Source organism: Daphnia pulicaria, chromosome 11 (genome assembly GCF_021234035.1).
Source record: "Daphnia pulicaria isolate SC F1-1A chromosome 11, SC_F0-13Bv2, whole genome shotgun sequence".
Classification (NCBI taxonomy): Eukaryota; Metazoa; Arthropoda; class Branchiopoda; order Diplostraca; family Daphniidae; genus Daphnia; species Daphnia pulicaria.
Window position 1 is genome coordinate 1,965,734 of NC_060923.1, and position 27,474 is coordinate 1,993,207.

General features: G+C 39.8%; 8 protein-coding genes across 9 annotated transcripts; 5 read left to right on the forward strand and 3 right to left on the reverse strand.

Annotated features, from left to right (window-relative positions):
* Positions 1-278: 278 nt before the first annotated feature.
* Positions 279-2,003, reverse strand: LOC124316016 (N-acetylneuraminate 9-O-acetyltransferase-like). The gene is made up of 6 exons (XM_046781750.1): positions 1,641-2,003; positions 1,281-1,569; positions 1,001-1,205; positions 695-923; positions 402-638; positions 279-333 (listed from the first exon to the last, which is right to left on the reverse strand). The coding sequence occupies exons 1-6, from the start codon at positions 1,802-1,804 to the stop codon at positions 279-281; spliced, it is 1,179 nt and encodes a 392-aa protein (XP_046637706.1). The 5' UTR covers positions 1,805-2,003.
* Positions 2,004-4,069: 2,066 nt separating this feature from the next.
* On the forward strand, positions 4,070-5,310 carry LOC124315413 (lactosylceramide 4-alpha-galactosyltransferase-like). Its single transcript, XM_046781078.1, has 2 exons — positions 4,070-4,268; positions 4,325-5,310. Exons 1-2 carry the CDS (start codon positions 4,130-4,132, stop codon positions 5,269-5,271), a joined length of 1,086 nt encoding a protein of 361 aa, XP_046637034.1. The 5' UTR covers positions 4,070-4,129; the 3' UTR covers positions 5,272-5,310.
* Positions 5,311-7,447: 2,137 nt separating this feature from the next.
* Positions 7,448-8,626, forward strand: LOC124315600 (beta-1,4-N-acetylgalactosaminyltransferase bre-4-like). Its single transcript, XM_046781378.1, has 3 exons — positions 7,448-7,757; positions 7,825-8,082; positions 8,145-8,626. The coding sequence occupies exons 2-3, from the start codon at positions 7,848-7,850 to the stop codon at positions 8,543-8,545; spliced, it is 636 nt and encodes a 211-aa protein (XP_046637334.1). The 5' UTR covers positions 7,448-7,757; positions 7,825-7,847; the 3' UTR covers positions 8,546-8,626.
* Positions 8,627-13,580: 4,954 nt separating this feature from the next.
* LOC124315607 lies at positions 13,581-14,939 on the reverse strand. The gene is made up of 4 exons (XM_046781391.1): positions 14,487-14,939; positions 14,212-14,418; positions 13,909-14,146; positions 13,581-13,817 (listed from the first exon to the last, which is right to left on the reverse strand). Exons 1-3 carry the CDS (start codon positions 14,892-14,894, stop codon positions 14,141-14,143), a joined length of 621 nt encoding a protein of 206 aa, XP_046637347.1. The 5' UTR covers positions 14,895-14,939; the 3' UTR covers positions 13,581-13,817; positions 13,909-14,140.
* An 895-nt stretch (positions 14,940-15,834) lies between these two features.
* On the reverse strand, positions 15,835-20,319 carry LOC124315356 (lactosylceramide 4-alpha-galactosyltransferase-like). 2 transcript variants are annotated; one of them, XM_046780989.1, is made up of 2 exons: positions 19,684-20,319; positions 15,835-17,050 (listed from the first exon to the last, which is right to left on the reverse strand). In XM_046780989.1, exon 2 carries the CDS (start codon positions 16,909-16,911, stop codon positions 15,997-15,999), a length of 915 nt encoding a protein of 304 aa, XP_046636945.1. In that variant the 5' UTR covers positions 16,912-17,050; positions 19,684-20,319; the 3' UTR covers positions 15,835-15,996. The 2 variants fall into 2 exon arrangements, with proteins under 2 accessions (XP_046636945.1, XP_046636944.1); XM_046780988.1 differs by lacking the exon at positions 19,684-20,319 and having other exon boundaries at positions 15,835-17,874.
* On the forward strand, positions 17,595-19,051 carry LOC124315373 (alpha-(1,3)-fucosyltransferase C-like). The gene is made up of 2 exons (XM_046781016.1): positions 17,595-17,680; positions 17,861-19,051. Exon 2 carries the CDS (start codon positions 17,873-17,875, stop codon positions 19,037-19,039), a length of 1,167 nt encoding a protein of 388 aa, XP_046636972.1. The 5' UTR covers positions 17,595-17,680; positions 17,861-17,872; the 3' UTR covers positions 19,040-19,051.
* A 1,366-nt stretch (positions 20,320-21,685) lies between the features above and the next one.
* LOC124316017 lies at positions 21,686-23,088 on the forward strand. Its single transcript, XM_046781753.1, has 2 exons — positions 21,686-22,121; positions 22,181-23,088. Exons 1-2 carry the CDS (start codon positions 21,851-21,853, stop codon positions 23,086-23,088), a joined length of 1,179 nt encoding a protein of 392 aa, XP_046637709.1. The 5' UTR covers positions 21,686-21,850.
* LOC124315568 lies at positions 23,089-27,364 on the forward strand (the record flags this gene model as incomplete). The annotated part of the gene is made up of 9 exons (XM_046781337.1): positions 23,089-23,183; positions 23,672-23,759; positions 23,897-23,991; positions 24,076-24,125; positions 24,184-24,378; positions 26,113-26,288; positions 26,437-26,631; positions 26,739-27,002; positions 27,186-27,364. Coding segments are annotated over 9 exons (1,320 nt in total), but the record flags the coding sequence as incomplete, so codon positions are not given.
* Positions 27,365-27,474: the final 110 nt, after the last annotated feature.

Genomic DNA, 27,474 nt, shown 5'->3' on the forward strand with positions numbered 1-27,474 from the left:
GTTACATAAGAGGCGACAACAAAGCGTTTTAATTTGACTACGAATAAGCCTTGCGGTAATAACTGGAGGGGTAAGTTTAACCATGTTACACAACATAATAATAATAATAACCTACCTTTAGGCCGTGTGGGCCAACATCAGTCATCTCCTTCAACAGGTTTTCAAGGTTTCCCTCCACACGCAGGATCTCGCGGGATCGTGAACAATCAAACTGCTGACATTACAACAGTTTTGTAAGGTGAGATCTCCAATAGGTGCAACATACCCCAACAAGAGGACTACCACATTAAGTAGACACGGCCGGAGCAAGGGCTACCTTCCTTATGTTTTAGTCTAAACTCGAATATTATTTTCAGAAATCTTTCAGTTTATTTTTCATTTCGAATGAATAATTAAAATACATTTTTGAATTGCAAATGTCATTGTAAAAGAGCTGAGTGGCTTGCGACAGGGCGACGTAGCCCGTGTGTATATAGTCGAGACAATTAATATAGGGTTTACAGTTGATGAAAGGATCCTTGCCATTTTTGATGAAAAACGGATTGGGATATTCGCGTTCCGCATTCATTTGACAGCTCCGGATGTATTCCTCCGTCAGCGGATTGCTCGAGTCCCATATTCGGATGCTTTTATAATTCCTGTTACGCACCAAAATTAATTTGGCTCCAATTTTATTAAGTAAACAAAGGTATACTTGTATTCACGCCGAACAGCTTGGTTGTACTGAAAAATCTTTTGGGCGTGAATGTCCGTATTTTTGGCATCCATGTCACCGTACAGCTCCACAGTGGGATATTGATTCATCCAAATCACTCGACTGACTTTAGCCAATTGGCCAAGAATAGGAGCGAAATTTCTAATTGTTTTTTGGTACTGCTGGAAATCGGCGCCATATTCTTGCATCATGCTATAGATTTCCATACCTGTTCAATCGTGCAAACTTAATTGTTCCGCTACTAATATAATTTTAGATTTAAACAAAATAAATGATGATACACACTTAATAAAATCAAGTTGGGGCGCCGATCAGATGCCGTCCAGCTTCGTATCATCTCGATTACGGTGTCGTTGATGATGGGCCTCCATTTGAAAGAGACTCGCAGCCTATTGACACTGCTGTCAACATTGACGTCACCGTGGTGAAAAGGAACGACATTACGAGGGATTTCCATGGGCTGTGTTATTCGATCGTAGTCTGGAATGAGCTGAATAGCACAAACCGGAAATTACCACAAGGAAATTACAGCTATACTTAAAGCTAATAAGTAGGCTAATAACACCTTTAAAAAATAGAAAAACTGTTGTCGCATTCTCGAATCACCCATGAAGACAAAGTGCAGGTTTGGAAATTTCCTGTTGACATTTTGGGTATTAAGTTGACTGAGATAATCGAAACACGTCACCGCTCGTTTGGCGGTGTATTCTAATAGCCGACAGGAATAGTGCGGATGTGTTTTGGACACTAGGCGGCTGCTGTGACTTGTTCTAGCCCAATTGACGTAATGGTAGTCACGTTGATCCAGTAAATTACCGACACAGACGGGGAGTTGTTCCGGCAATCCCAATTTCCTGAAATAATTTCCGTTCTTGAAAACTAATAGCTAATTTAATTGTAATTGCGCGATTCTTTCTCGTCTTACTTTGACGATTTAAAATCGGTAGTCATGATTTCACTTTCTCCTTTGAAGACGTAAGTTAACATTGAAAATAAACAACATAAAATAACATAGGAGAGGAGTGAGTAAATCAGAAACGCCAACGGGCGACGAATTAACTTTCGCATACAATAAAATCCCATTTTCATTTTGGTTGCCACATTTTTAAACAGTATTGCATCTATATTTTCGACCAAATTATAGTGAAGTAACACAAAACACAATTAAATTTCCCACTTATCATTCGGGTTTATAAAATCTAGCCTCGGGGAATAAGGAAGAGTCAAGCAAAGATAATTGCGAATTTTCCACACCCGATAGCGACGACAAGAACAGGCACACGCTACAGACTAGGAAGGCTTGTGATGACTGTTTGGCTATCCGTTTCATTTTGACTTTGAAATCTGTGTTGGTGAAAGCTTTGGCCTCCAAGGAAGGTATTGCTTAAGGCTATAACAAATGCATACGAGAGAAACACGCGGATACTTATAAATAATGCTCAATTCTCTGGGCGAATTATTCATTCAGCAGAGGCATATTCCGTTGATTTACTCTATATGGCTTATTCTTATAATAGATCATTCATTTTGGAATTTCTTAAGAAAATTAACATGATAGAAAATTTAATTCGCTTATTACTGACTGCTGGGCTGAAAATGATGCCGCTCAAATGCTTTTTTCTTTCGTACTTGATGATCGATTTAAGAGAGATGGGGGGCACTTTGTTACTCGGGGTGAGTTAATCAATAAACCGAAGACTATCAAAAGCCAACGAAATTAGCCAATCAGCCGAAAATGTGTCTTTTATTCGACTACTATTAGTTCCACGTCATTATAGTATTTTAAAAAATTAGCAAAGTCATAATAAATGTTTAACGTATTGCAGGACAGCTGGGTCGCCGCCAGCACAAGACCCAATGGAATTGATGCCCGTCTGCGTCGATAATAATTTGCTCGATAAACGTGAGTATCTCTATGAAAACCCGAACGGAATATTTTACAATTCCGTTGGGACGGATTCAACAATAAAGCCAGCAGCTCGTGATGGGCCGCACCCGTGTCGCCTGCTGAAATACACGGCCGAACTAGCGGTTACTTGTATTGACACACTTTACATCAGTCTAATAACAATGATGCCAACCATGAGACAACCACACCGAACGAATTGCATTTCGTCTTCATTGGCGATTCGAGAATTCGCCAACAGTTCTTCCATTTCGTGGAGGTTAGATGAAGCAAATCGCCCAAGCTGACACTATATTAAATGATGGATCAACTATGATAGTATACATGAAATGTTATTATTGATTGGCCATTATTCAGCTATTCCCGGATTACGATCGACAAGCGTTTCTAGCATACATAATCAAATCAACGAAAACACATTCAATCACGTCGACGTCGACTGGTGGAGTAGCATGCTCAAATTGCGAGTCTCCTTTAAATGACAACCTCTGATCAACGACGACGTCATGGAGATGTTTCGCCAATGGGCGGCGGAAGAACAAACGCATAAGCCTTACTTGATATTTGTAAGTATTATATGTAGAGCAGGCGATTATTTTTTAACGAATGATTTTATTATTTTATGACGTACGCTTGGCCAGGTCTTGGAAGCCACCACATGTTGGCCGGAAATGGAAACGACCATCATCTCTTCCGGAAGAAGCTGAGCAAACTTGGCCCAACCATGGGACAGTTGGCCAAATCCAGCCAAGTAATTTGGCTTAATCAATATCCAATCGTGGAATTGTATGGACCTAAGCTGGGACACAACACGGATATTCATTTGGCCAAACTCCACCAATACAATGAAGTCTCACGTTAAACGCTACAGTATAATTTAGATTTGATATTTTGGAATAACTGTCTCTTAATTAACGAATGATAGAGCGTCCACTATATTATAGGAATTACAGTGGCATCCGCATTTGGGATTCAGGTAATTCATTAGCGGAGGAATACATTCGAAGCTGCGCGATTTTCCCCCCAACGCGATGGACACCATTCATTTGATTTAGAAATAGACGATCCGTTTAATCCCATCGTTAGCAAACCCTACGTCAACTGTCTGGATTTCATACACACAGGGTCTGTGGCCCTTGCGCAAGCCACTCAGATATTGTACAATGGCATTTGCAACGCAAAAATGTAGAGTGTGCAACAGTAAATTAGAGAGTCTGTGTGTATAGACGCTGTCAAGCCTATAGTATTATTCTTGTAGTGAATATATTCAGTGTGTTTGTTTTGTTTTGTGTTTTTGCCGAGGAGGAATAAGCCACTCCCAATACAAAAAGGTAAAAACCGGTTCTTTTTTCCCATTGGTCGATTTATTGTATACCTGAACTATTTACAACTATATACGCGTAGAAAGTGAAAAAGAAACAGGTTTTTTTTTCGTAGGAAAGAAGGCAGCAAGTGAAGTAGCTTATTTTTACTTATCTCAGCTTATAGGCCAAATTATTTTAAAGCAAATGTCAATTAAATTGTTAACCGTTAAAATGAATTCACTCTCAACACAGTTTTGGAGAACAGACCATTTTCATTTTATTTTGACTTTGACAGCTGTGACATTAAGTGCTCTGATATTAATATCAGCGTTCTATTCCAAAGGTAATAAAACTCAACCAACTAACACGTAACACAACCAAAATTAAAATTTCCTGAAGGCATCAATAGGGCAGAAACCTCGTCGTCAAAAGTTCCACGTCGTCTGGATATTTTCTTTGTCGAGACTTCAGGTAAATCGTGTCTCACCTTCCGCCAGGCGTGCGGAATCGAGTCGGCCGCCAAGGCCAATCCCGACGCCCGAATTAAATTGTACACGGAAAAATCAACTGCTGGGATCATCAACAACTTATCGCCGGAAAACGACCACCGGGAATTCTTCCGCTGCCCCGTCACCAGCGTTTTGCTCAAGCAAATGAACAACATTGAAATCGTTCGAGAAAACTTGGTCGAGCTCTTGCAAGAGACGCCGCTGTGGCAGCTGCACAAAACCGGTTCGTTCAACCGGTCCAGCTGGAGGCTCTTTCACCTGAGTGACGCAGCTCGGGTGGCCCTGCTCTGGAAGAAAGGCGGCACTTATCTCGACATGGACTGCATCGTCTTGCGCCCGTTGGAGAGTCTCAACAACACGATCGGCACGGTGGAAAACGGCAACGTGCCCAGCTGGGTGGAAAACGGGGTGATGGCCTTCTCGGCTGGCCACCCGTTTCTCCACTTTCTCATGAAGTATATGGTGCTGGCCTTCGAGCCGGATAATTACATCAGCCTCGGCCCGGACACTCTACGCGACGCCATGTTTTATTTTTGCAATCGTGAAACTTTGCCGGCCAATCATTGGGTCAACTGTCGGCACAATTCTTCGATATTTATCCAACCGCCGGAATCTTTTTACGCCATCAACAACAGTCGAATGGAAAATTTTTATCAACCGGAATTCGATCCCAATGATTGGGATCTATTGCATCGCGATAGTTTTCTGTCGCACATTTATGGCGCCGGTCATGGACGAATCGCTCCGCCCGGATCACTTTACGCAGAGTTGGCCAGGAAATACTGTCCAGTGAGTTATGCAATGGCAACTGCTGGCGGAGCTAATGGTCTTTTTTAACTATTCCAAACAAGCAAATCAGAATTTTTTTAAAAATTTCATGTTCATTCTTTATATTGTAATGTGTAAAATGAATCGTTCTTAAATGCCATCCAATAAAAATAGAAGCTGAAAATCAAATTCTGTTTTGGATACATCTCGGATTTTGTTTCGGTGTGTTTTGGGCTATTTAGAAATGAAAAACTTTCACATCAATCATTTTTCGTCTACGTATTTAAAGCTTACGAGATTTTGGAGAAAAAATAAAAATAAAAAGGAATTATTTGTAGTAATGGTAACGTATAGAACCCTGGGGATAAGGTAGGGTAAGAAAGACAGGTAGATAGAGTTTAGAGGTGGAGTAAGGTAAAAGGTATATCATAGACTTGGAGGGGGGATGGCAAACATGGCCGTTTTGATTTTCTCTCGGTCCGATCAAATAAATAATATGACAGTTTTGTGATTGCATTATTATTTGATAGCGTGTTGGCTGCATTATTTTTAAATAGAATTTCTACCTGGCTGTCGACGTATTCAAAATTTCTTAAAACCTAATATGCCTTGTCATCAACTATAAATGTCTAACGTGGTCAACTTTCACCTGCAGGTATAATATAAGAGTGCGGTAAGTTCAGTTCGTTGCCAGACACCGTTCCGAACGAAAGTCTCTTAGTAAACTCGCAGCCACTATGTAAATAGTTTGAAAGTAAATGATCAATAACGAGAAACTTGGAGGATGAATTGTTATTATTCGCTGCGCAGTCCTGCCAGACGGAGCGCAACAGCTCCCGTTGCTGGCCTCATCGTTCGTCCAAGTTTTATTATTTTCATTTAGATTCTGTGGCGATTAGTCGCTACTTTAACTTGATCCGTTTTATTGGTAAAAATTAATTGCTTTTTGGTCCGTCAAGTTTACTCAAATAATGTGACTAATTTGGCCATCTTTTGATTCAAGGCTCGATGAACAGATGATGTGTGATATTGAACGTCCAGTAACATCCAGCATCCAGCCTAGAGTTGTAGTTTAGAAGCTCCAGCAGCGATTTCGGAAGAAACCAAATTTTAACAACGCCATGGCGGATCGGCGATTTCAACGTACAGCACTAAATTTCCAATAATTAAACAAGCGCATCGATTCAACACAACAAATACACAATGCCTTCCTTTTTTCCTGCCCCAGAAGAATCACCCTGCTGATTGAAACGTTGCTGATAGCCATCTCATATTAGACTATCGTTTAGTTTATGTTAGTAGGTTTTTAGTTAGTAAATTTTGGGTTAATATCGCGGGTGATTAGTTTACATTTTACTTGATTGTTGGTTGTTTTGTTGATGGTTTCAATTTTACTATTTTAGTGATTCAGAATTGGTGATTGGTATTCATTTGGTTTTGAGAAAGAGCTTGAATAATACTGTAATTAAAAGTAGACAGCATAACATTAAAGGAATCTCCATAGCACATAAAACGTACACACGGGTCACGCAATTTTTGGTTATTTTTGATCGCCTCTCCCCCAGTCGTTACTGGACGTCACAAAAAGTATCCCTCCCCTCAACCGACAAAATATTTTTCCGGCCTACCCCCCAATATTCAAATTAATATTTTTAAATAAATTTCTCAAGTTTCTTTTGAACCCCCTCTCCGCACCATTTAAATATTTTTGTCTCTATTTTGTATCGCCCAATTTTCTAGACCCCCCTCCATCGTTTTCAACCTTCAAAAAAGTAGCCACACAAATTGTATTTACAACAAAATCTTTTTCTTTTATTATTTTTCTTCCACTGAATAATATGCAAATTTGAGAACCTTCAAACTACTTAACACCACTGAAAATCTTATTGTCAAGGCACGCCATGACTTTCTTCACTCTTATTTTCTATAAACGTCTTATTACTTTGGTGAAACTTTATGACCTCACATTAGTTATGCCGGATAATACACTTGGAATTAGAAATATCTATCGCATTATTGTAATTTTATAAACATCTGCCTGTATTCCTTTTTCCTTTATTACTTCATAACCGAATCTATTTACATGCGTCCTTATTATTCACGTTGGTATGAAATTATCAGACATGAGCAGCATTTGCATAAATTTCAGGGTATGACCACTTGAATTTTTAACACGTCGTCTTGAAGCTCAGAATGTTACGGGTTTAGCATCACAGCTCTCAGCGGAGCCATGGCAACCAGTCGACAGATCAGACGGTGGATTTTCGTGAGTCGTTCACGAACCGGCATCCGAGTTTTTCTTTCATGTCTAGTGTGCTCTTTCACTTTGGTTTATTTTGTGACTTTCTCGGAAAACTTTGAAAACGGTTCAAATTGGGAAAATAAGAATTTAATACTCTCACACCAAGTCAAACAAAGAAATCTGAAATCAGCGACATTTCTGGCTCAAATCAGCAATGATCAAAGTTACCAGTTGAAACCTAACGATAGTCGATCGCCACTTTACGTTAATAAGAAATTCAGAGATTTGTGTCCTTTTGTTTCTCCTTTATTGGGTAAGCGACGAATCATTTCTATAGTCCATCCGTTAAATGAATTAACTTATCAATTGCGGTGATAAAGTTGGATGGACGGACATCTCGTTGATGGCATCCGCCAGTCGCCAGGAAAGCGAAGAGACATTCAACTCGAGAATGTCAACTGCTGGACTGAAATTCGGCGGAAGGTTTAAACCGAGTGATTGCAAAGCTCGAAATAAAGTGGCCATCGTTGTCCCTTATCGAGATAGAAAATTTCATTTGAAAATTTTCTTACGTTACATGCATCCCTTCCTGCAACGACAACAACTTGAGTACGCCATTGTCGTCGTAGAGCAATCGGGTCAGTTTTAATTCTTATATGCAAATTGGAACTTAATTAAGCTGGAACTTAAATAATAGCAGACGATTTGCCGTTTAATCGCGGACTGCTTATGAATATCGGCTTCAAAGAAGCCCAGAAACAGGATCGCTTTCAATGTTTCATCTTTCACGACGTCGATCTACTTCCTGAAGATGACGGCAACACTTACGCTTGTCCAGAAGTAGGAAAACCTCGACAAATGGCCTTCTCCATCGACATTTATGACTACAAGTACTATTCTATTTTTATTTATCATCACAAAATTAAATTCATTTGTTATTTACTCGGTTATTTAATAGGCCAACGCCCATCGATCATTTCGGAGGTGTCAGTGCGTTTTCGACTTCGGATTTCCGACGAGTCAACGGATTCTCGAACGTATTTTTTGGTTGGGGTAGTGAGGATGACGATTTGTACCGGCGTTTACTACACCACAACCTGACCGTGACGCGGATAAATAATCTCAACACCACTATTACCCGCTATAGAATGTTTGACCATCCGGTAGCTGAACCCAATCCGGATCGGATGCGGTTGTTTGACCAAGGAACTAGGCGACTCGAGTCCGATGGGCTGGTCGATCTGAGATACCGTCGACTTTCAGTGAAATTCAAACCGCTTTACACCCACATTATTGTTGATGTTCAACCTCAAATGCATAAAACACAAAAGTTATCAAACTCAAAATGAATAGAGTTTTATTTGTATAATATAACCAAGATGTTAATTTTAATACATAAGAATACAAAGCGGCTGTTTAAAAATGATTTTATGTAAATTTTATTAGTCAGCAAAAATTCAGCCCGGATGTTATTACGTAAGTAGGTGGGCGACATCCTTGGGGACATTCGTCCAAATCGCTGAGTTGTTCTGTAATGAATTTAGGACCCAAGGATCTGGAACCCACAAAAGTGCGATCTCTTCTCTGTTTCGGAAACGGCTGAGTGTTTCGGAATACCTCGCAGCAGTAGCTATCGTGAGCAATCTAATCCGCCGGAAGGAAACGGATGTGTCAGTTTAACAGACAAATGCCTTTATTTGACAAAATTACCGAATTGTTCTCTGCTATTGGCCAAATGAGCTCATCCAACAGAATCTGATCGTAATCATACTTGTGCGAATGATTAGCTGTAAACATTTTCTCAGCCGCAAGGACGATCCTGGAACGATCCTGGCTGACTTTCACTCCCCAGCAGCCTGTTGGCAACACATACTAAGCAACCGCTAATGCAATTAGGTAATAGATTTCAACTTACACCCCATAATAAACCCAAAGAAACAGTGGGCTGGATGGTCTCTCATGATGTGGAAGGATTTGTTGCTAGCCAGCCACTCACCTACGGCCTCTTCTTCACGAAATGTTATCGCACTGTCGGAATCCCTTGACATGAGCGTGTCCACCATTTCATCAAGTAGAGGTAACTGTGAAAAAAATAATCCTTAAAAAAAAAAATCTCATATGACATATGAAGCTATCGAGAATGAATTAATTACCCAACGCCAAGTCATGGCAAATAAATCGCCTAAATTTCTCATCCGGATAATTTCCGTTGCATTGCACAAATCGACGTGATCTTCACTGAATAACTTGAGGTCGTCGTTGTTAGTCAGGTTGTGATAAATCCTCACAATCCAACCTAAAAAAAAATTTATTAATATATAAACTCTAACGTCTTTATCTACATACACGTGAATATGTTACCTGGATAGATGGAGGGAATTAAATTGATCGTTCTTTTCAAAGGAGATAAATATTTGTTAAAAGCATCTGCTTTAGAGAAATCCCCGTAAAGAGAATACGAAATGACTTTTTGGTGAGGGCCTCTCCTATCGGCAGCGCTGCTACACGTTGAATTGTACGAATAATCATGATCTAATAATAATTTGTTGCTTTGACGAATCAATGGCGTGTCTTGTAGGTAATATTTGAAATAATAATTACCAACTACCGAGTTGGGTAGTTGGAGTTGTTTGATTTTGGGGTGATACAATGCAATGAGAACAAAGAGGCTCACGGAAACTAAAATAATTAGAAATAAGAAATTGCACCGGTAGGTGCACCATTTCACGCTACCCATCCAAACGTCCGTTTGGAGTCACGTGAAAGCCAGTTCCAACTGATTTTAATAATAAGCCTTGGAAAAGGGTGTAGAGAGGTTATGGTAGCATGTCGAGACAACCTTTTTTTTTTACAAACAATTCAAAATAAATGGATTCGTTGGATAGTTAATTACATATAGCGTTATCTCTAAAACACTATGCCTAGGGGATTTTACATTTTAGAAAGGATTTTTTTTCTTTTAAAGGATGGTAACCACTCGAAAAGGTAACCATTACCAAGTATAACATCTAAAATTTCCGGCACAACTTTTATACTTGGAGGAGACACCAAATAGTAGCAATTAAACCGCTTTTATCCTTTTCTGCGGTTTGGATTTAAAGGGGGGGGGGAATCGATTTTTAATCAAATCCTAATCGATATCTTAAGTATTGCTAATTAGAATATGAGTGTCATCAGTGTCGTCTGCTTTCTTTTAGAAGTATACAAGTTACAAGCACAAACAAGGCATGATAATTGATACAAGTTTCGAAAAGGTGACTCTAATAAAAATGGAACGATCACGTTTTTGGACGTGGATGCACGAAAATAAAATTACAAAAATGTGGCGATCGTTAATATGTGAAACGCAGCCAAGCCAGCCATCGTCATTCCATGCTGTTTTTGGCGGGTAAATTCTCTGAATGAAAATGGGATGACTAATTTGGAAGCCAGAATTTCGTTCAGCTTAAATAGAAGAGTTAAACTTATTCCAAGTTTGTGAATTGATACTTCCTGACTAGCTATCCTCTTGTTGATGCATGGCAGTTTCCTCGCACTAAATGTAACCTTTTCCTCTGTGCAGATTTGAGGCCTGAGCCAGCCATTGTAACAGAAAAGTTTTGCTTGCGCTGGACCTCCAGTTCTATGATTTGACTGATGACCTCCTGTCATCAGCAGCAATTGAAAACAATCAAAGTATCATCGCTTAGGTAATAATTTTTGTCTGTTTTATTAACCTGCATGTGACCTGCCATGGTCATTAAAAAATCTGCAGAATGTTCAATTAATGACATGACTTGCATGAATGCAGTTTCATGGAAACCTTTAATTCTCCTGTTTATTAACAATTCCTGGTTTACATCTGCTGTCTTATTTTCAACTTTTCCTTATTGCTTGTTATTGTTTAAACTGTAAATATTTTTCGTAACTCATTGTTGAAATTTGTTATTTAGATAAACATCATCCTCTTTAATTGGAGAAACTTCCAATGTCGACCGAGTTAAGAATCTCTTCAATTCCCCTTTCTCTAATGTCCTCGTGTACTCCCATGTGAGTGTGGATGGGTGTATTCACGAGGACTCCCTTTTCCAGCCTGGTGGATTCAACTTTTATTCGGATGGAGGAGCACTTGCGGATGCCTGGCTGTATTTCCCAAGCATAAAGGTAGGAAAAATTCATTTCTATCTTTCCTTTCTGACTGTTGATTGAGTGGCGTTTATTATAAACTTATTCCTGGGCCATACAAGCTGTTCATGACTGAAACTGTTTTCCCTTGCCCTTGTTTGTTTCTCTCAGTCAAGGTTCATTAAATAGCACACGTGTAGAACCACTGCAGATCAGGCCTGTTTTTGTACCCCGCAACTTTGTCTGTTGGTAAACAATCCAATTCAAAAATATTTGAACTTGAAACCTTTAAAGCAAATTGAAACTTGAACAAATTTTTTTCAAACAAGAGGGTTTTGCCGCCTTACCGGCATTCGGTTCAGTCCCACATAAGTAGTTAAATTTAAAAGAAATATTCGTTCGTTGAGATTTCTAGTCACTCGGTGGAAATGCCCACTAGATTTTATTAATCTTGAAACAAATGACAAGCTACATTACTGATTCACACATGTGATTGATAATAAGTTGGGTGCCTATGGATAACGCTGCCATTCCTGGGTGGATTGTATCGTGGCAATTGACGTACCTCGGGGGATCTCGGCGGTCGTACCTCGCCAAGGCGCACCCCCGAAGGTATTCCTCGATAACAGCGTTCACTGAATCCCAAATCACTATTCTTGTATCTCTGTAAAAATAACGATCCTGAGTGTCATACAATTTCAGCTAAAGTTTTATTATTGCATAGACCTGAATATGTGATGAATTACTTTGTTGTACATAATAATCGTTTCGGCATCGATTTCACGACTGAACCGGTCCGCACCGGTCGGACTCTGACGTAACCAGACAATCTCCAGGTGAGGATGAACTGTCAAACTCTGGTTGATTAAAGGCATCAGATCTCTCTCCAACAGCGTCTCGTACATTTCTAGTGAACTGTTGACATTTGTCCTGCTAACATGATGGGCCGTAACTCCTGTTAGGAGAATTTAAAAACTGCGCGAATAAAATTCGGTAACGAATTAATTAGTCAACACAACCCACCAAGGAGAATAAAATCTGGCACATGGCTGTCGTCGTTTGTTGAGGCCCAACGCTTGAAATCGGCAATCAAATCATCTTTGATGACATTGCGCCAATAGAAAGAAACGCGCAAGTCGTGTAAAAGCCAACTCGTCACATTGCGATCCTCGTGAAAGTGATAGACCCCCGACTTGGCGATACTATGCACCATCTTCCTATCGTAATCGGGAACGCGCTGTTATGTAATTAATTTAAAAAAATAATAATTTCTTGATTTAATCATACTAAGGGCAATAAGGAAAATACTAGCCTGAAGAAAACTAAAGAAATGTTGGCGAATGGTCGAGTCGCCAATAAATGCGATATGGATCGGTCGCCAGTTTCTTTGTTCCGCCATGGAATCCAGGCAGCGGACGACATCTTCCGTCGTGTATTCCCGAAGCGCTCGATTTCTATTCTCAGTGACGTAACTAACGTGATCGCTTCTGATGTCGAGAAATGGTCGCTTCAAATAATTGTCTCCGTGACGGTATTTAACGGCAGTGGAAATTAAATTTGTCGGTAAACTTAAACTTCGATTTGTCGTGAATTTCCAGCTTAAAAGTTCATTTACCACGATGAGTGCAATCAAAATGAATAAAATTGATTTCAGAATAACCCTGTGAAAATTGAATATCAGGCTAAATTTGGACATTTGGCTGTATGAGTACATGTCAGTCAGTTATGTTCTTGTTACCTTAGGCTCTTTCCTCTTTTCTCTCTATTTTTAGAGCAATAACATCTAAGTTTACACCACTTGTTTTCACTGGAAACCGCGTCTAACATGACGAAATGAGAGATTGCGCTAGACAAGTGGGAAGATACAGGTATTTTGTGGTTCTACCCTTTCTTTTTCCAGTCCTGGCCCCTAAGTATTTCTCCGCTTTCCACAAAATTGCATATTGACGTTTAGTTTTATGTCATAGACTTTATTCCCACTAAATTTTGTTTAATGTTATCAACTATTTTATTTTCATATTGGCTTGCAGACTACAACATTGTAATATCATGGGATTATTCGCATATGTGGTTAATAATGAGCTGTGTGCCTATCGATAATGCCCCCATTCCTGGATGGATGAAATCTTTGCAGTTCAGGTATCCGTTGTCGACTCGCTCGTGATCGGTGTTTTCGTTGTCTCGGCGCTCGTCTCTGGTCAGAGCACAGCCTCGAAGGTATTCCTCGACTATGAGATTAATCGTCTCCCACATTATCACTCGAGTGTCTCTGCAATGATTACCGTATTAGTTTTATTTTCGATTTGATTCAAATTCGCGGAGAGATAAGCAAATGAAGGAAAATAACTGAGAAATAGTACTTCAAGATAAGGCGAACGGCGTTGTTGTACATCCGAATGGTTTCGGGATAAAAACCGCGATTGACTCGGTCCATGCTGGTGAGACTCTGGAGCAGCCAGACAATCTCCTGGCGAGGATGGACAGTCAGACTTTGATTGATGAGCGGCATCAGTTGCTTTTCCAAAAGCTTCTCGTACGTCCGGAAACTGTCTGCGATTGTGCTCCGATTGTTTTGGTCGATGTGATGGGCAGTCACTCCTGTTTATGATGTAGAACGCCATTGGAAAATGATTATTAATGATTAATTATCCCTAAAAATCTACCGAGGAGAATGAAATCTGGTGCTTGGCTGTCGTCGTCGGTTGATGCCCGAAATCGGCAATCAAATCATCTTTGATGAGGTCACGCCAGTAGAAAGAAATGCGCAGATTGTCAAACAACCAGCTCGTCACATTGCGATCCTCGTGATAATGGAACGGGTACCAGACATTTGAATACCTTTCAATTCTCCTATCAAAGTCCGGAATCAGCTAATAGCCAAAACATATTATAGACATTTTTTTTTTAAAAGAAAAGCTATTTTAAAAATTGAATTTACTCTTAAAAACATGACGTAATGTTGACGAATCGTCGAGTCGCCAATAAATGCGATATGGAGCGATCGCCGGTTTCTCTTGGCGGATAGAGAATCCAAACAGCGGACAACATCTTGTGGTGTGAATTCACGAATTAATATTCGCCGATTCCGGTTGAGCGATGGGACTGCTGGCCCATTGTTGGTTTCCACGTCTCTGTCATTGATGAAACTGATTCCGTCGCTGTTTAGCTGGAAGGAATGTCGATTGAAATAATTCTGACCGTGTCGACAGCTATCAGCGGCAACGGATGAAGAACTTTCTCTGTCAAATTCAGTTGATATTGGCGAATGCCGGCCACAAAGTTGATTGCAACTGTCTGTCTCTTGCGAAGCGATGAACACTGTCATTACAATTACTAGTAAATGCATCTCCCCAAATTCTAGGGAAGAAAATGTTTAATTTAATTCTTTTACTTTTCGTTTCATTCTGTTTGAAACATCGTAAGTTGCGCGAGATCGCTTCAAGGATCTACTTTAGCTACTAAAAAATGAAGCAATATCGTTTATCGCTGAGGACCAAGAAAGTATAGACTCGACGGTCCCGTGCTGGTCCTCTTCGGAGAACTCTGGACCAGATCGCCTATCGGCGGTATTATTTGGACGTTTTATTTGATTCTTGGTCTTTGAAACTATAATTGAAAAATCTTTTGTGTTTGAATGAGTCTGTCAATCATGTCCGAGTGGGTTGTCTCCGCCCAAATAGGGTTGACGTGGCATTGTAACAAAAAAAAGCGGGTAGATTCTTGATAACTTTTCTAAAGTAGGATTCATGTTATTATACTAACTTGGGTTTTCGGGACCCTATAGAGTCACATTCTAGAAACACGCCATCGAATTATGACAATCAGAATTACAAGGAAATGACCAGAAGGGTTATCTTTCTAATTATAACTCCGACAAACAGATTTTCCCGCTAGCGATCCTGGTTCAAACAGGTTTTTTTAATTAACTTTTTTAACAAGCGTCACAGTGCGTAAGAATTTACAAACAAAATGACTACTTGTGAAAACGATAGGATATCGCTCTATTTTTTTAAGTAGAGTTCATTTGAAAGGTGACAGATGCTCGAAACTCGATCGCTAAGAGCACCAACTTGCCTTCTAATTTCCCATCACATTTATACGTCTGTTAGTATCCAATTTTTCATTTCTAACTTTTTCTGTTTTAGTATACCAAAGCTGTGCTGAATAACATTAAGTCGAAGTTTTATTCTGGAGAAAGTTTTTAGTTTGATATTGACAGACACCACTCCGAAATATCCGAAATACCCTTTTGCAATTCCAATTACTTTAAATATTTCGTTTAATCAGTGTATTTATAAACAAGAAATAATAACAGGAATATGTTTAACACTATAAAACGTCAAACCGGGAATGATTGACAATTATTCTTGGAGAATAATCAATTTAGTCATATTATTTGAATAAACTCTGAAACAGGATCAATTCCATCTCGTCAGATCTTTAGAGGATTAATTGAAATCGGCTGCTCTACTAACGGTCAGTGGGCAATGCTCTCTGGCCAGAATGGCCACAATTTGATTTTTATTATCTACATTAATCGGGTGATGTAGAGAAATGGAATTCCACAAGTGGAGGCCGAAGCTCTCTTTGATTTCGAACAGCGTTTCAACATCGCTCATGTTGCCGTCAATTTGAAATAACATGTGCGAAAACATGGCTGCCACTGGATGGAAGTAGCGGTGGGACAAGAGTCGGACGTTGTTGCACTCGTTCGATTTCGGATTTCCCGCCACCAGACCGCAGACGCGGTTCATGATTTCCGCGATGGCATCCGGCCCGTGATAGACGTAAGCTTCCGGATCGTATTCTTCCGCCAGCAATCGAATTAATTCACCGCTCAAATGGTGTCCGCGCTCCAGGTGCAGTACGCTGTTGCCTATTGTGTCCTTGGCGGCGTTCTCGTAGACCAAACAGTTTCGAAACACGGGGCCCTGGAAGGCCTTCAGAGTCAGGATGTCCATGTCCAGGTAGAGTCCGCCACCTTTGTAGAGCGTCAAGACGCGTATGTAGTCGGACAGGTGTCCCATCTCGAACCGGCTCGTACGCCACACTCCCTTGGTGTACCAGTCCTCCAACGGTGTTCCAGCAAAGTAGTGGTCTTCGTTCAACAAGACAATTTCCACGTTTGGGTATCGAGATAGAACTTTGAGCCAGGATGGATTAATGGGTAATTGCTGGGAAATTATTGGGTCGGTGGCGCAGTTTGTCGATGACCGCATCAGCAGGTGGACTGGACGGTCGGGATTATTTCTGGCCGCCGATTCGACGGCACAGCATTGCCTCAGACTCAGTTGGCTGCGACCGCTCGTTTCGTGGAAAAAGATGCGCTGATCTGAAATGTTTCGAGACGTTCCGTCGTACATTCTCCATTCTTCCGGATGGATATCCGGTTTGATGACGACGCCGTCAGCTTTGGGCCGTTTAATGGCTAAATGATTGTGAGCGCAAAATAATTTCCCTCGCGGTTCATCTTTTGGCGGATGCGGGTCCGGTAGCTTCCGGCTGAAATACACGAAAAATATTAAAATGAGGCCTAATTGGAAATAGATGAAATATCTCCGCCGTTTGAACGGGACGCGTTGGTTCACACATTTGCCCAGGGCGAATTCCATGTGTCTCAAAATGATAAACGCCGTAGAGCGGAAGTGTTTGTCGAGACTTGCAACTTGATGTTGCATCGCTCTCTAAACACGACGACTGACTGGTGATGGAAAACACTTTCAATCTCATCCGCAAGGCGGGATTTCCGCGTCGAGGCCGGCCATTTTCGAGGGGCGTTATCGAAAAGTAATCGTCTGATTGGCTAGTCCAATTTGAATCGTGACTGTGCCGAGCCAGTAAGAGTCAGTACACTTTTTCCCTCAACAGCTACTCGTACGTTCCCTAAACCAAGTCCTTGATTTAAGTTTAAGTTAATGCTCAAAATCAAAAGAAATAGGATTCAATTTTGTGATCAAAATTTTCGCCGTCATGGCGATAGCTAAACAGTTGACAATTTTTTTGTGTCTAGTTGTGTTCGCTTTATCCGTTATTTTGATTCATTCTTTCTACATTAGTGATTATCAGTCGTACAAGAAACAATTGATTTCGTTTTCCTCTTTCAATCGCACCTGGAAATCGGTTTCAAAAAAGGTCTTAAATAATACCAGCGTTTGATTATTTCACTCTGAAACAAAAATTAATTAGTATACGTGGCTACATAGTTAGCCACGCCCTTTTTCTAGCATCAAAACGGGTTGGATTCTGACACGTCTCAATTTCTGAAAGTTGAATACTTTTAAAATAATACATTTTTTTTTTATTTATTTACAGGAAGTACAGGAAATGTATGCTAATAACGCTTTGAGATCAACAGCTGATCATCCCGTCGCTAAAGAGGAAAAAGATTCAGACCATCTACTTACAACAACACCCAATAACACGACCGCTAACGAGTTGCCACTGAAAATCATTTTAATGTGGAATGCCTGGACCAATCACATAGCCGATAAGCCTCTAGTCAAGGGACAATGTCCCGTCAAATCTTGTCTTTTCACGACCGACATGTCGCTGATGCAGCAAAGTGACGTCGTTGTCCTTCACTTTGACACGCTGGAAGACTACCCGGTCAATCGCCAGCCGCACCAGCGATTCGTTTTCTACCATTTCGAATCTCCGGATAATACCGCGTCGGAATTAATGAACGATTCTAATTTCCGCTACGATTATTTCAATTGGACCATGACTTATCGACGGGACTCTGACATTTACCTGCGTGATTATTACGGCTCCCTTATCGCCAAGGCCTCCATTAAGAATAATTCTCGTGAAATGCGATACAATTACGGAAATCTGACGAATAGTAATTACAACGACCAGATTATTTCTGACGCCATTCATCTTCCCGGTATGGAATTAGTGAAAACGGATTTGAATTTTACCGCTCTGATTCGTGGCAAGAGTAAAATGGTGACGTGGTTTGTTGGACACTGCACGACGCCCATCCGGCGTGAAGAGTACGTCCGCCAGTTGAGCCAGTACGTTCCGGTCGACATTTACGGCAATTGCACCCAAGATTGCCCGTACCACTGCGACGAAATGTTGCGCGCCGAATACAAATTCTACTTGGCCTTTGAAAATTCCTGGTGTCCGGATTACGTGACTGAAAAGTTCATCCGGCCTTTTGTTTATGACGCAATCCCCATCTTCCTCGGCGGTGCCGATTACAGTCAGTTCGCCCCGCCGCATTCTTACATCAACGCCAGAGATTTTCATTCGCCAAAAGAATTGGCTGATTATTTGATTCTGTTGGACAAGTCGGACGATCTGTACGCCCGTTACTTTGATTGGAAAAGAGACTATTACGTTTCTGTTCCTGATTATTACGGGTGGTGTGAATTATGTCGAATGGCTCACGATAATACTCTGCCGATAAAAGTGTATCACGATATCAAGCAGTGGTGGATGTTGGATGCCGGAGAATGTGAATCCAATTCAACCAAATATTTTTGAAAATCTATTTTTTTTTTAAATTTTTTTTTCACTTTTGTTTCTGTGCTGAATAATATAAAATTTTATTTAAGAGAAAATTCGTGAATTTTGTCACGCAAACGCTCTTGGAAAAAAGAGCAAAGTTATGTAGTGATAAACTGATACATGGGGGCACTAGTTGCATTTCCATAATTATCCTGTCAGTCACTTTTCCTACATGAGGAGAAAGAGAAAAAGATCTGAGTCGATCCCCGAGGCAAACCCAAAACGTCATAGTCCCATCAATCATTTCCAAGGTAATAAGAGCTGATACGATAAGGTAAGGAAAGCAAGTTAGAAAGTATGGCAATAGAACAACGTTAAGATAATTATATAGTATGCCACATATTTAAAGTGCAAATGAGAAATAATTATTAATTTAATAGCATAAAAATGTGATCCTTTAAATTTTCGTAATTGCACTGATGTGTAACACCAGACAACAAACGTGCTTGCCATTTCTCATTTTGTTTTTTAATTGTTTTTATTATTCTCTGTTGAGACCCATACCAATGTAATACCTAGCTGTGGAATAATAATTTGAATTTTTCTATGTTCTCCTATATTTCCAAATCCGGAAAAGAATCCGCAAATGCGGAATAATTTTAGAATTAAGAGAAACTCACCAGCAGCCACGGGAGCGTTTGCACTATCCTTTGGTGAAGACGACATTCACTTGTCTACTGAATGAAGTACACGTGGATAAGTATAGAGTGCTGGCTACAACATATTATAGTCTACTTGTTGGGTAATAGCGATGCTGTTATTTTACGCAACGAAAGTTGCCTAATAGAAAATAAGCTCCTCCTAGTATTGGTAGAGGCCCCATCATGGCCCAACTTGGTAGACGGGTCTTCCAAACACTTTTTTCAATGGATTGTGTAATTTATTTATTACTTTCTATATATTCTGCTACGTAAGTTACGCAGTATTTCTAAATCATTTTTGTAATTACATCTCAATCGCATCGGACCCTGTCTCAGTTGGGTACTAAGGTTCCATGTATTATTCTTATCCATGTTGTTTAGCAACAGCTCTTTCTGGAAACTCAAACCCATTGAAAGACTCAGCCCACTGCGAATAGATGATGTACACCCGCATACTGGTGATTATTTTCAGACCAACCATAACTTTGAAACAATCAACAACGGTTTTACAGACCTAGCACCGCATCTAGTCAGATGACTGAGAGGTAAACGACATAATTTTGATCTGTCATGGGTAACTTACATCATTTCACTAAAATATTTCTTTCTTTAAAAAAATTTCAGAGCAAATGGGAAAACTGAAAAACCGGATCGGTTTGTTGGTGATTGCAATAGCATTTCTTTTCACAATTGTTGTTCTTGCTTTGAATTTCTGGACCTCAGAATGCTATTATTCTAGGAATGAATTGGATGAGTCTAGTCGAGTCAAAAATTGGATTAAAACATACGGCTGGCCTGCAGTGCTGTCGTCTAGATCCTTGTTGGGGGATCAACTTTTCTCCAGTGACAAGACCAACAACAAGAAAGCGCAGGTTATCGTTGAAGATGGGCCAGTTTTCGTATCCGTCAGTGTGGCTGATTGGCAAAAGACGGATGTCCAGACGCTTTCAAAACAACAAATTCATGATTATCTTTTGTGGACTAACCAGTCGTCCTGTCAAATTTCTCAATCCTTTGGTGGTTTTCTAGTTTCATCTCCCAACGGTCTCCTGGTATCTTTCGACGGACAAAAAGCCGTTTGCCTGGATCAGGCAGTCGCCCCACCACCCAACAAATGCCTCGTTTATTCGTTTGGAATCAACAACGATTGGAGTTTCGACGAAGCCATGGAACTCTACGGGTGCCAAATGTTCTCTTTCGATCCGTCCATGAACGTTTCAAATCACAACCGGACGGAGGCCATCCATTTTTATCGAATGGCGCTGGAAGACGTCGACAAGGACGAATGGAACAAGAGCAAGAGCATTCCGTCACGATCCCTGGCCTCCATTTACGACATGCTAAAACCTCTGCATGGTGGCGACTCATCCGTCATCGACTATCTTAAAATTGATGTGGAAACGACCGAGTGGCGGGTCTTGCCTCAAATCATTGAATCGGGGATGATGGACAAGGTGAGGCAGTTGGCCGTGGAGATCCATCTGGACTGCGACAAGTCCATTAGACACTGCCGACAGCAAGCCGGAATTCTCCAGTCGCTGGAAGGCTACGGAATGGTCCGCTTTGATTCCAAACCCAACATGTATAGCAAGTCGACTAATAATGACTCGGTTTTCAATAGTTATGAAATTGCGTGGTACAATAACCGACTAGTTCGCGGTCTCCGGCTTTAAAGACCAAATAATGATTGCCATATATGTTCTATTTGGCTAGATAGTTTCCAGTGTCAAATTAAAACCTTAAAACTACTTAACACCACTGAAAATCTTATACTACTGTTGCCAAACATATTTTATGCAACCGAATCGGGGAATTCAAAAAATTGGCGAATGAAAATAAACTTCGTAATTCGCAGTGTTCTACATAATTATTTGATCTCCATTATAAACAGAATTTGGGGCACATACCCAGAAAAAATAAATGCGCATCAAACATGAGAGATGGCGAGATTGTTTACTGAAAAGGGTTCTCAGAAATTCCGCTATGAACGCCACTAGTAACATGCCCCAGAATTATTATGAATGTAGATTGTAGATAGTTTGAAGCCTGGGTGTTTTTTTAAATGGCTCATCTTTATCTGTAATTAATAAACACATTTCCTGCTAGAAATCCACTTATTCTTTCAATCGCGAAGGTGCCAATTAAAATGGTTAAGTGCTTTGTTGTAGGTTGCAAGACAGGGTATAAATCAAACAAGGAGAAAGTTGGATGCTTCAAGGTTCCAAAAGATGAGAAACTGTTAACTTTGTGGCAAAAATTAATACCAAGAGGTGACAAGACATTATCAAGTAATGATCATGTCTGTTCCAAACATTTTAAAGAAGAATATATAATCAAAACGAAAACCATTCTCGATCAAGCCTATCCATTAAAGATTTGGAAGTTGACAGCCCAAGCCGTTCCCACACTTAATCTATGTAAGTATAGTCTACAGTTTGTGTTCTAATTAATTATTAATTTGTTTCACTGTGTGTAGGGAATAATGGAGAGCAAGACACAAAGATGAGGAAGAGCAAAAGTAAAAAGAATATTGATGTAGAACAGTGGAAGAAAACACTTGAATCACATTACACCAGTCCTCAGCCACTTCAATTGCTGGACAATAATTTAATAGTAGTAGTGCCCAACACAGTTGACAGGTTAGCAGCTGATGTTGAGATGACAGATCCTCAACCGGAAAATGACAATAAAGATTCAGTCAATCAACCAATCATCATTGAGGAAGTTGAGCAACCAGTCATAGAGGCAGTCGACAATGCTATATTTGATCCCACAAAAGCAAAGCTTCCTAGCTCATGGAGATGGTGTCCTAGTTGTGAACATTATCAAGAGGATGATCCTACTGCTAACAAGATAACTGCTGTTAGATTTGGTGTAGTTAACAACACCAAAGTTATCCTCAAAATGATAACAATTGCTGGTGAAGAAGTGTCTTACACCGTCAAGGGAGCGCTTATCAAACCTCCCGAGTTCCTGCCGAAATCCATCGAAAAAGTAGAAGAACTCACAGATCTCTTGTCTCGCTTCGACTCGGCCAATATTTGTGGTGGTTTCAAATTTGATTTTGAGAAAGCACTTTCACCCTCCCTGAAAAAAGCCACAGTCATGGAGTATGGTGAACGGCGATCGAAGTTGTGCATTCGGATTCTTCAAAAAGGTTCAACCTGCTACAGATGCCAGCACCTAAATAATTTAGCTGCTGGTGATGAGTCGCTGAAACCAAATAAAATGGATGGACTTTTAGAACGAAGCCAGACATTAACCAACGAAAATCGCCTGTTAAAACGAAAGTTGGATCGTAAGGAAAGACTGATCAAGGTAACAAATATGAAGAATGAATTTATTAGAATTGTTGCAATTGTTCTCTTTGTGTTTAGGAATTAAAACAAGAAATCAAGGATTCAAGGAAACTCACTGCAAATTGCCAAATCCCTTCAAGAGCAAGGATCAACCGTTATAGAGTTACGGTTGATAAAAAGGTATAGCCTAAAGCGTGTACCACTACCCATTAATAAATGCCTTTCCTTCGAATCGAATCTACATTACTATATATTTTCTCCTTGCTTTAACAGCCTCGAGACAGATTTCTTTTTTTAATTATTTTAAGAATTTAAATAAGTGCAGTCGATGCAAAGCCACAAATGCGGTCCTTCCATCGCTACTTATACGTATTTTCCCCTTTGAAGGACAACTAAACTCTGACAATTCTCTGACAAAATGGTTGGCATAAAGACTTCGCCGTTAAGTGAAAATTTAATTTGTTGCTCATCCAAAGACGTTTTACGGCTACATCAAGCCAATAGTAGTATTTATATCCCGCACTAGTGTCTATAATCAAAAAGATATATACAGTATCAGTGAGCAAAATGATGAGTCGATTTCAATCCTACTCTTACGTATTTAACTTCGGTGTTAAGTTAACTCTTCTATTTTCTATGTTGATTTCATTTAATTTCTTTTTTGAAAGTGTAAGACGAAAGACTGAAGATCAAGACCTACAGGTGAGCTACCCGTGGATTGCTGGCGATCTCGCCTGCCAACACTATTCCATAAAGGTACACAAAACGAACGCATTATATAATTCCCTTTGTGTCAAAAATTATAGATTACTTCTAAGCTGAAAAACGTCACGTTTACCGTCTGAGGTTGAATTTCGTTCACCATTGATCCTATATGAGTATTTTGTCGCTAGTTTGCAAATAATTTTACCCGTCCGAAATGGGCTTTGACTTCTTTCCCCGGAAGTGGAGTTACATGGACTCGTCAGCTGATCGAAGGTGTAACAGGGTAAGAATAATAATTGTAATAATGAAAAGATTCCAACGATAATTTATTGAAATTCAATTTGTTCGCTTGCGTAATCTTCTAAAGGATATACACTGGAACTGTCTACGGCCCCGATGAGCCCGGCATCATCGATGGTAGGCATAGTTGATATTTTAATCTCAAAAACAATCTTACAATTTTATCTGAATGTAGGAAAACATTATGGGAACCAGGCAGATTTCAATTGCGGATGCACCATTCTCATTAAGGATCATGGATATCCAGAGACTTATCCCTTTTTTGGGAGTTCTAGTGTGTACGAAAACCGAGGAATTCTTCTTCTTCGAAATCCCATAGAAGCCCTTTTTACCTCTGCTCATTACCTCTGGAGTGACAACAAACAAAAAGGTACTGTGTCGCCAGATCTTTTCAAGGGTCCTAAATGGGATGACTATGTTAGTAATGCTACGATCGAATGGGCGGAGCATGGGGATCGTTGGATTCAAAACATCCGAAATGGGACAGTCATTTTCGACGAAAAGTTACTTCTAGAAGACACTGAGGCTGAACTTAACCGCTTGTTTCGTGCCATCAATTTCATGCCTATTGATCCGGAGCGGATGCGTTGCACACTCAGTCATAAAAGTCGATCGAATCTTAAACGCACCAAAAAACCGACGTATAAAACATATATTCGATATCGATGGGGACATTTCATTTTTAAAGTTTCGTTTGGATAAATTCTAGAGCTCCGTTAACATCGAAGCATTATTCCAAGTTGATGTCTTCGATAGAAAGAGTTCAAGCAAGTCTTCGTAGAAAAAGCTGGCCATTGCTTCCTCTTCATCTCTACAACTTGGAAAAGATTGAAAAAGATGAGGATTGATTGAAGTCATTGAACGCAACGAAGTAAAATCGTTTAAATTGTTTCTTTATGGGGAAAGTCCAGTAATAATTTCGATGTATTTATATACTCATTTACAAGCGTGTATCTTTTTGCCAGATTATAATAAATATAAGACCGTTCGTTACGTCAAGACTTCACGAGCAACTGCATGTAGGATACGTTGTCAATTCACCATCAAGATTCGACGATCCTCATCAGCCGTGACACACCGATGGTCATAGATATACGCTCTATTACTCTAGAACGAATGGCTGGGGCGCGGTTGAAAGAAACAAAAAACCGCTTGGAAATTTTGGGTCAGGCGTTTGTATTTGGGGTTGTGGTTCGATTTTAAAAGTTACTTTAGGTAGACGAGAGCTCTAGAATTTAACTGTGAAATAAGGGTGACGTGAACAACCTATCTGTTTTGAAACATTAAAACGAAATCAAATTCTACTAAAATTTCTGTGCTGTCATTAAAAATGAACCGAATAAGTACACTCGTAGTTGTCGGTCCTTCGCAGTGCATGCACTTAATTTTCGTAGCCCTTCCCCTTTGCTGCTTTTGTGAGACGATATTGAGGACATTGAGGAGATAAGTAGGACTGTAGGGAAGAAGGCCCTTCATCTTCGGTGCTTAAATTAAAAGCGCTATAGATCTCTTCTAAACTTGGTAGATTGAGGTTAAAAGCGACCTCAAAATTCACGTCTTACGTAATCTTGAAGCTTAAAGGTCTCGCCAAATTTGACATTTCTTTCCAGAAATATGCAAAAGTATTGCATGAGTCGCCATTGCACACGGTTACATTTAGTGATTTCCACCGTTTCTGTCGTTTATGTCTTTTCTATTATCTTTAATTCGACGACTACGATTATGGACAATTTACAAAACACCCCACAAGTAAGATTGTGAATCCGTCGATTAAATTATAACAGAATAATTCCGAATTGAAAGTTTCGTATTCTTAATTGATAACTCTCGCTCTCTTTCAAATAAGTATGTGATTTTGTTTTTCAATTATTAGTTACAATCTCATCACGCAACTTACGAACCAAAAACAAAATACAACCTGATGGAAGAGTCATACGGGAAAAAATGGAAACACGCTTCTGAAAAATATTACGATCCTGAGAGTTGTACAGTCGGTATATTATATGGATGAAATGCTCAAGATATTTTCTTTGATTTTGTACTAATAGTAGTGCTGATGACATCAGCAATCAACGATATAGAATTCATTTTTGACCTTTTTCAGAATTCGCAAATGCGCAAAAATTGCAGCAGGATCATCCGTGTGTTCTCCGACTGATCCAAGATATTTATGTACGTCAGCCGTCTCCTAGAAACATCCCCTATAAACTTGTTGACCCTGAGTTAGTTGATCCCTCCGATGGACAATCCAAGGGGATCCTGCGACTTTTGCGCAACCATGTAAATATACATAGCTGAGCTGGGCTCGATATAATCAAAACTAAAGTTTTCAATGAAACCCGAACTAATCCCCTGTCTGTCATATCCTCAACGAAATCGGGATTCAATCCAACAATTGCGACAAAAAATGTGCTGCCGTTATTTTCAGACGAATGGCTTTTTTGTCGAGTGTGGTGCTTTTGACGGTGAATACCTTTCCAATACGTTATACATGGAACGATCGCTTAATTGGACTGGCCTATTGATTGAAGCCGATCAAAATGCTTTTCATCAACTTTCATCCCGTAACCGGAAAGCTTATACAACACCAGTTTGTCTGAGTACAAAGCCATATCCTATTCAAGTAAGAGATAGATAAGCTAAGTTACCAAATAAGTTAAAATCTTGCCGAAATAATTTTCCGCCACAAATTTTTGTCATTTTGAAAGAAAATTTCTATCTTATTCGCAGGTCTTGTATGATACATCTAATGCACTTTTTGGTGCTATCGTCGAGAAAGATGATGGTGATAAACCTGAACATGAGAGTAGCAGTCAAAATGAAGATACTTTAACAGTTAATACCACAGTAAATGTTCACAAAAAACAATGTTTCCCTTTCTACTCCCTACTGCTCGCCATTGGCAGAACTCAAATTGATTATTTCAGTTTAGATGTCGAAGGTTTCGAGTACAAAATATTACAGACTATCCCTTGGCTCAAAGTCGGCATTAAGGTAATTATGTCCTAATTCAGCCTCATTTTTTAACCTAATAAGCGATTGCATTTAAGACCAATAAGATTTCGCAGCTCTAAAAAAAATTATTTGAATTACGAAAAATCCGTGGCCCGTATCCCCTTTTTTAAATATTTACAACTAACCTTTACCCGGAATGAATCACACGCTTTTTATTACCAGACGTTAACTGTGGAGTGGAATCACGCACCTGAAGGTGAAGCTGCCATAACTCGTTTGATGGAAAGGAACAAATTCGTCAAGTTCGGTCATATTGAAATGTCATTTTCACGCGAAGTTGTTTACGTGCAAGATTTTCTTAACGACCTTAGACTCTACGAATAAATAGACATGAAAACCCGCATGCATTCGATTGAAATTTCGTTTAAATAATAAGTTTTATTTATTTTTTTTTTATACTTATATAGGCTTGTTTGTACACAGGTAAAATTGAATAACTTCAAAATAGATT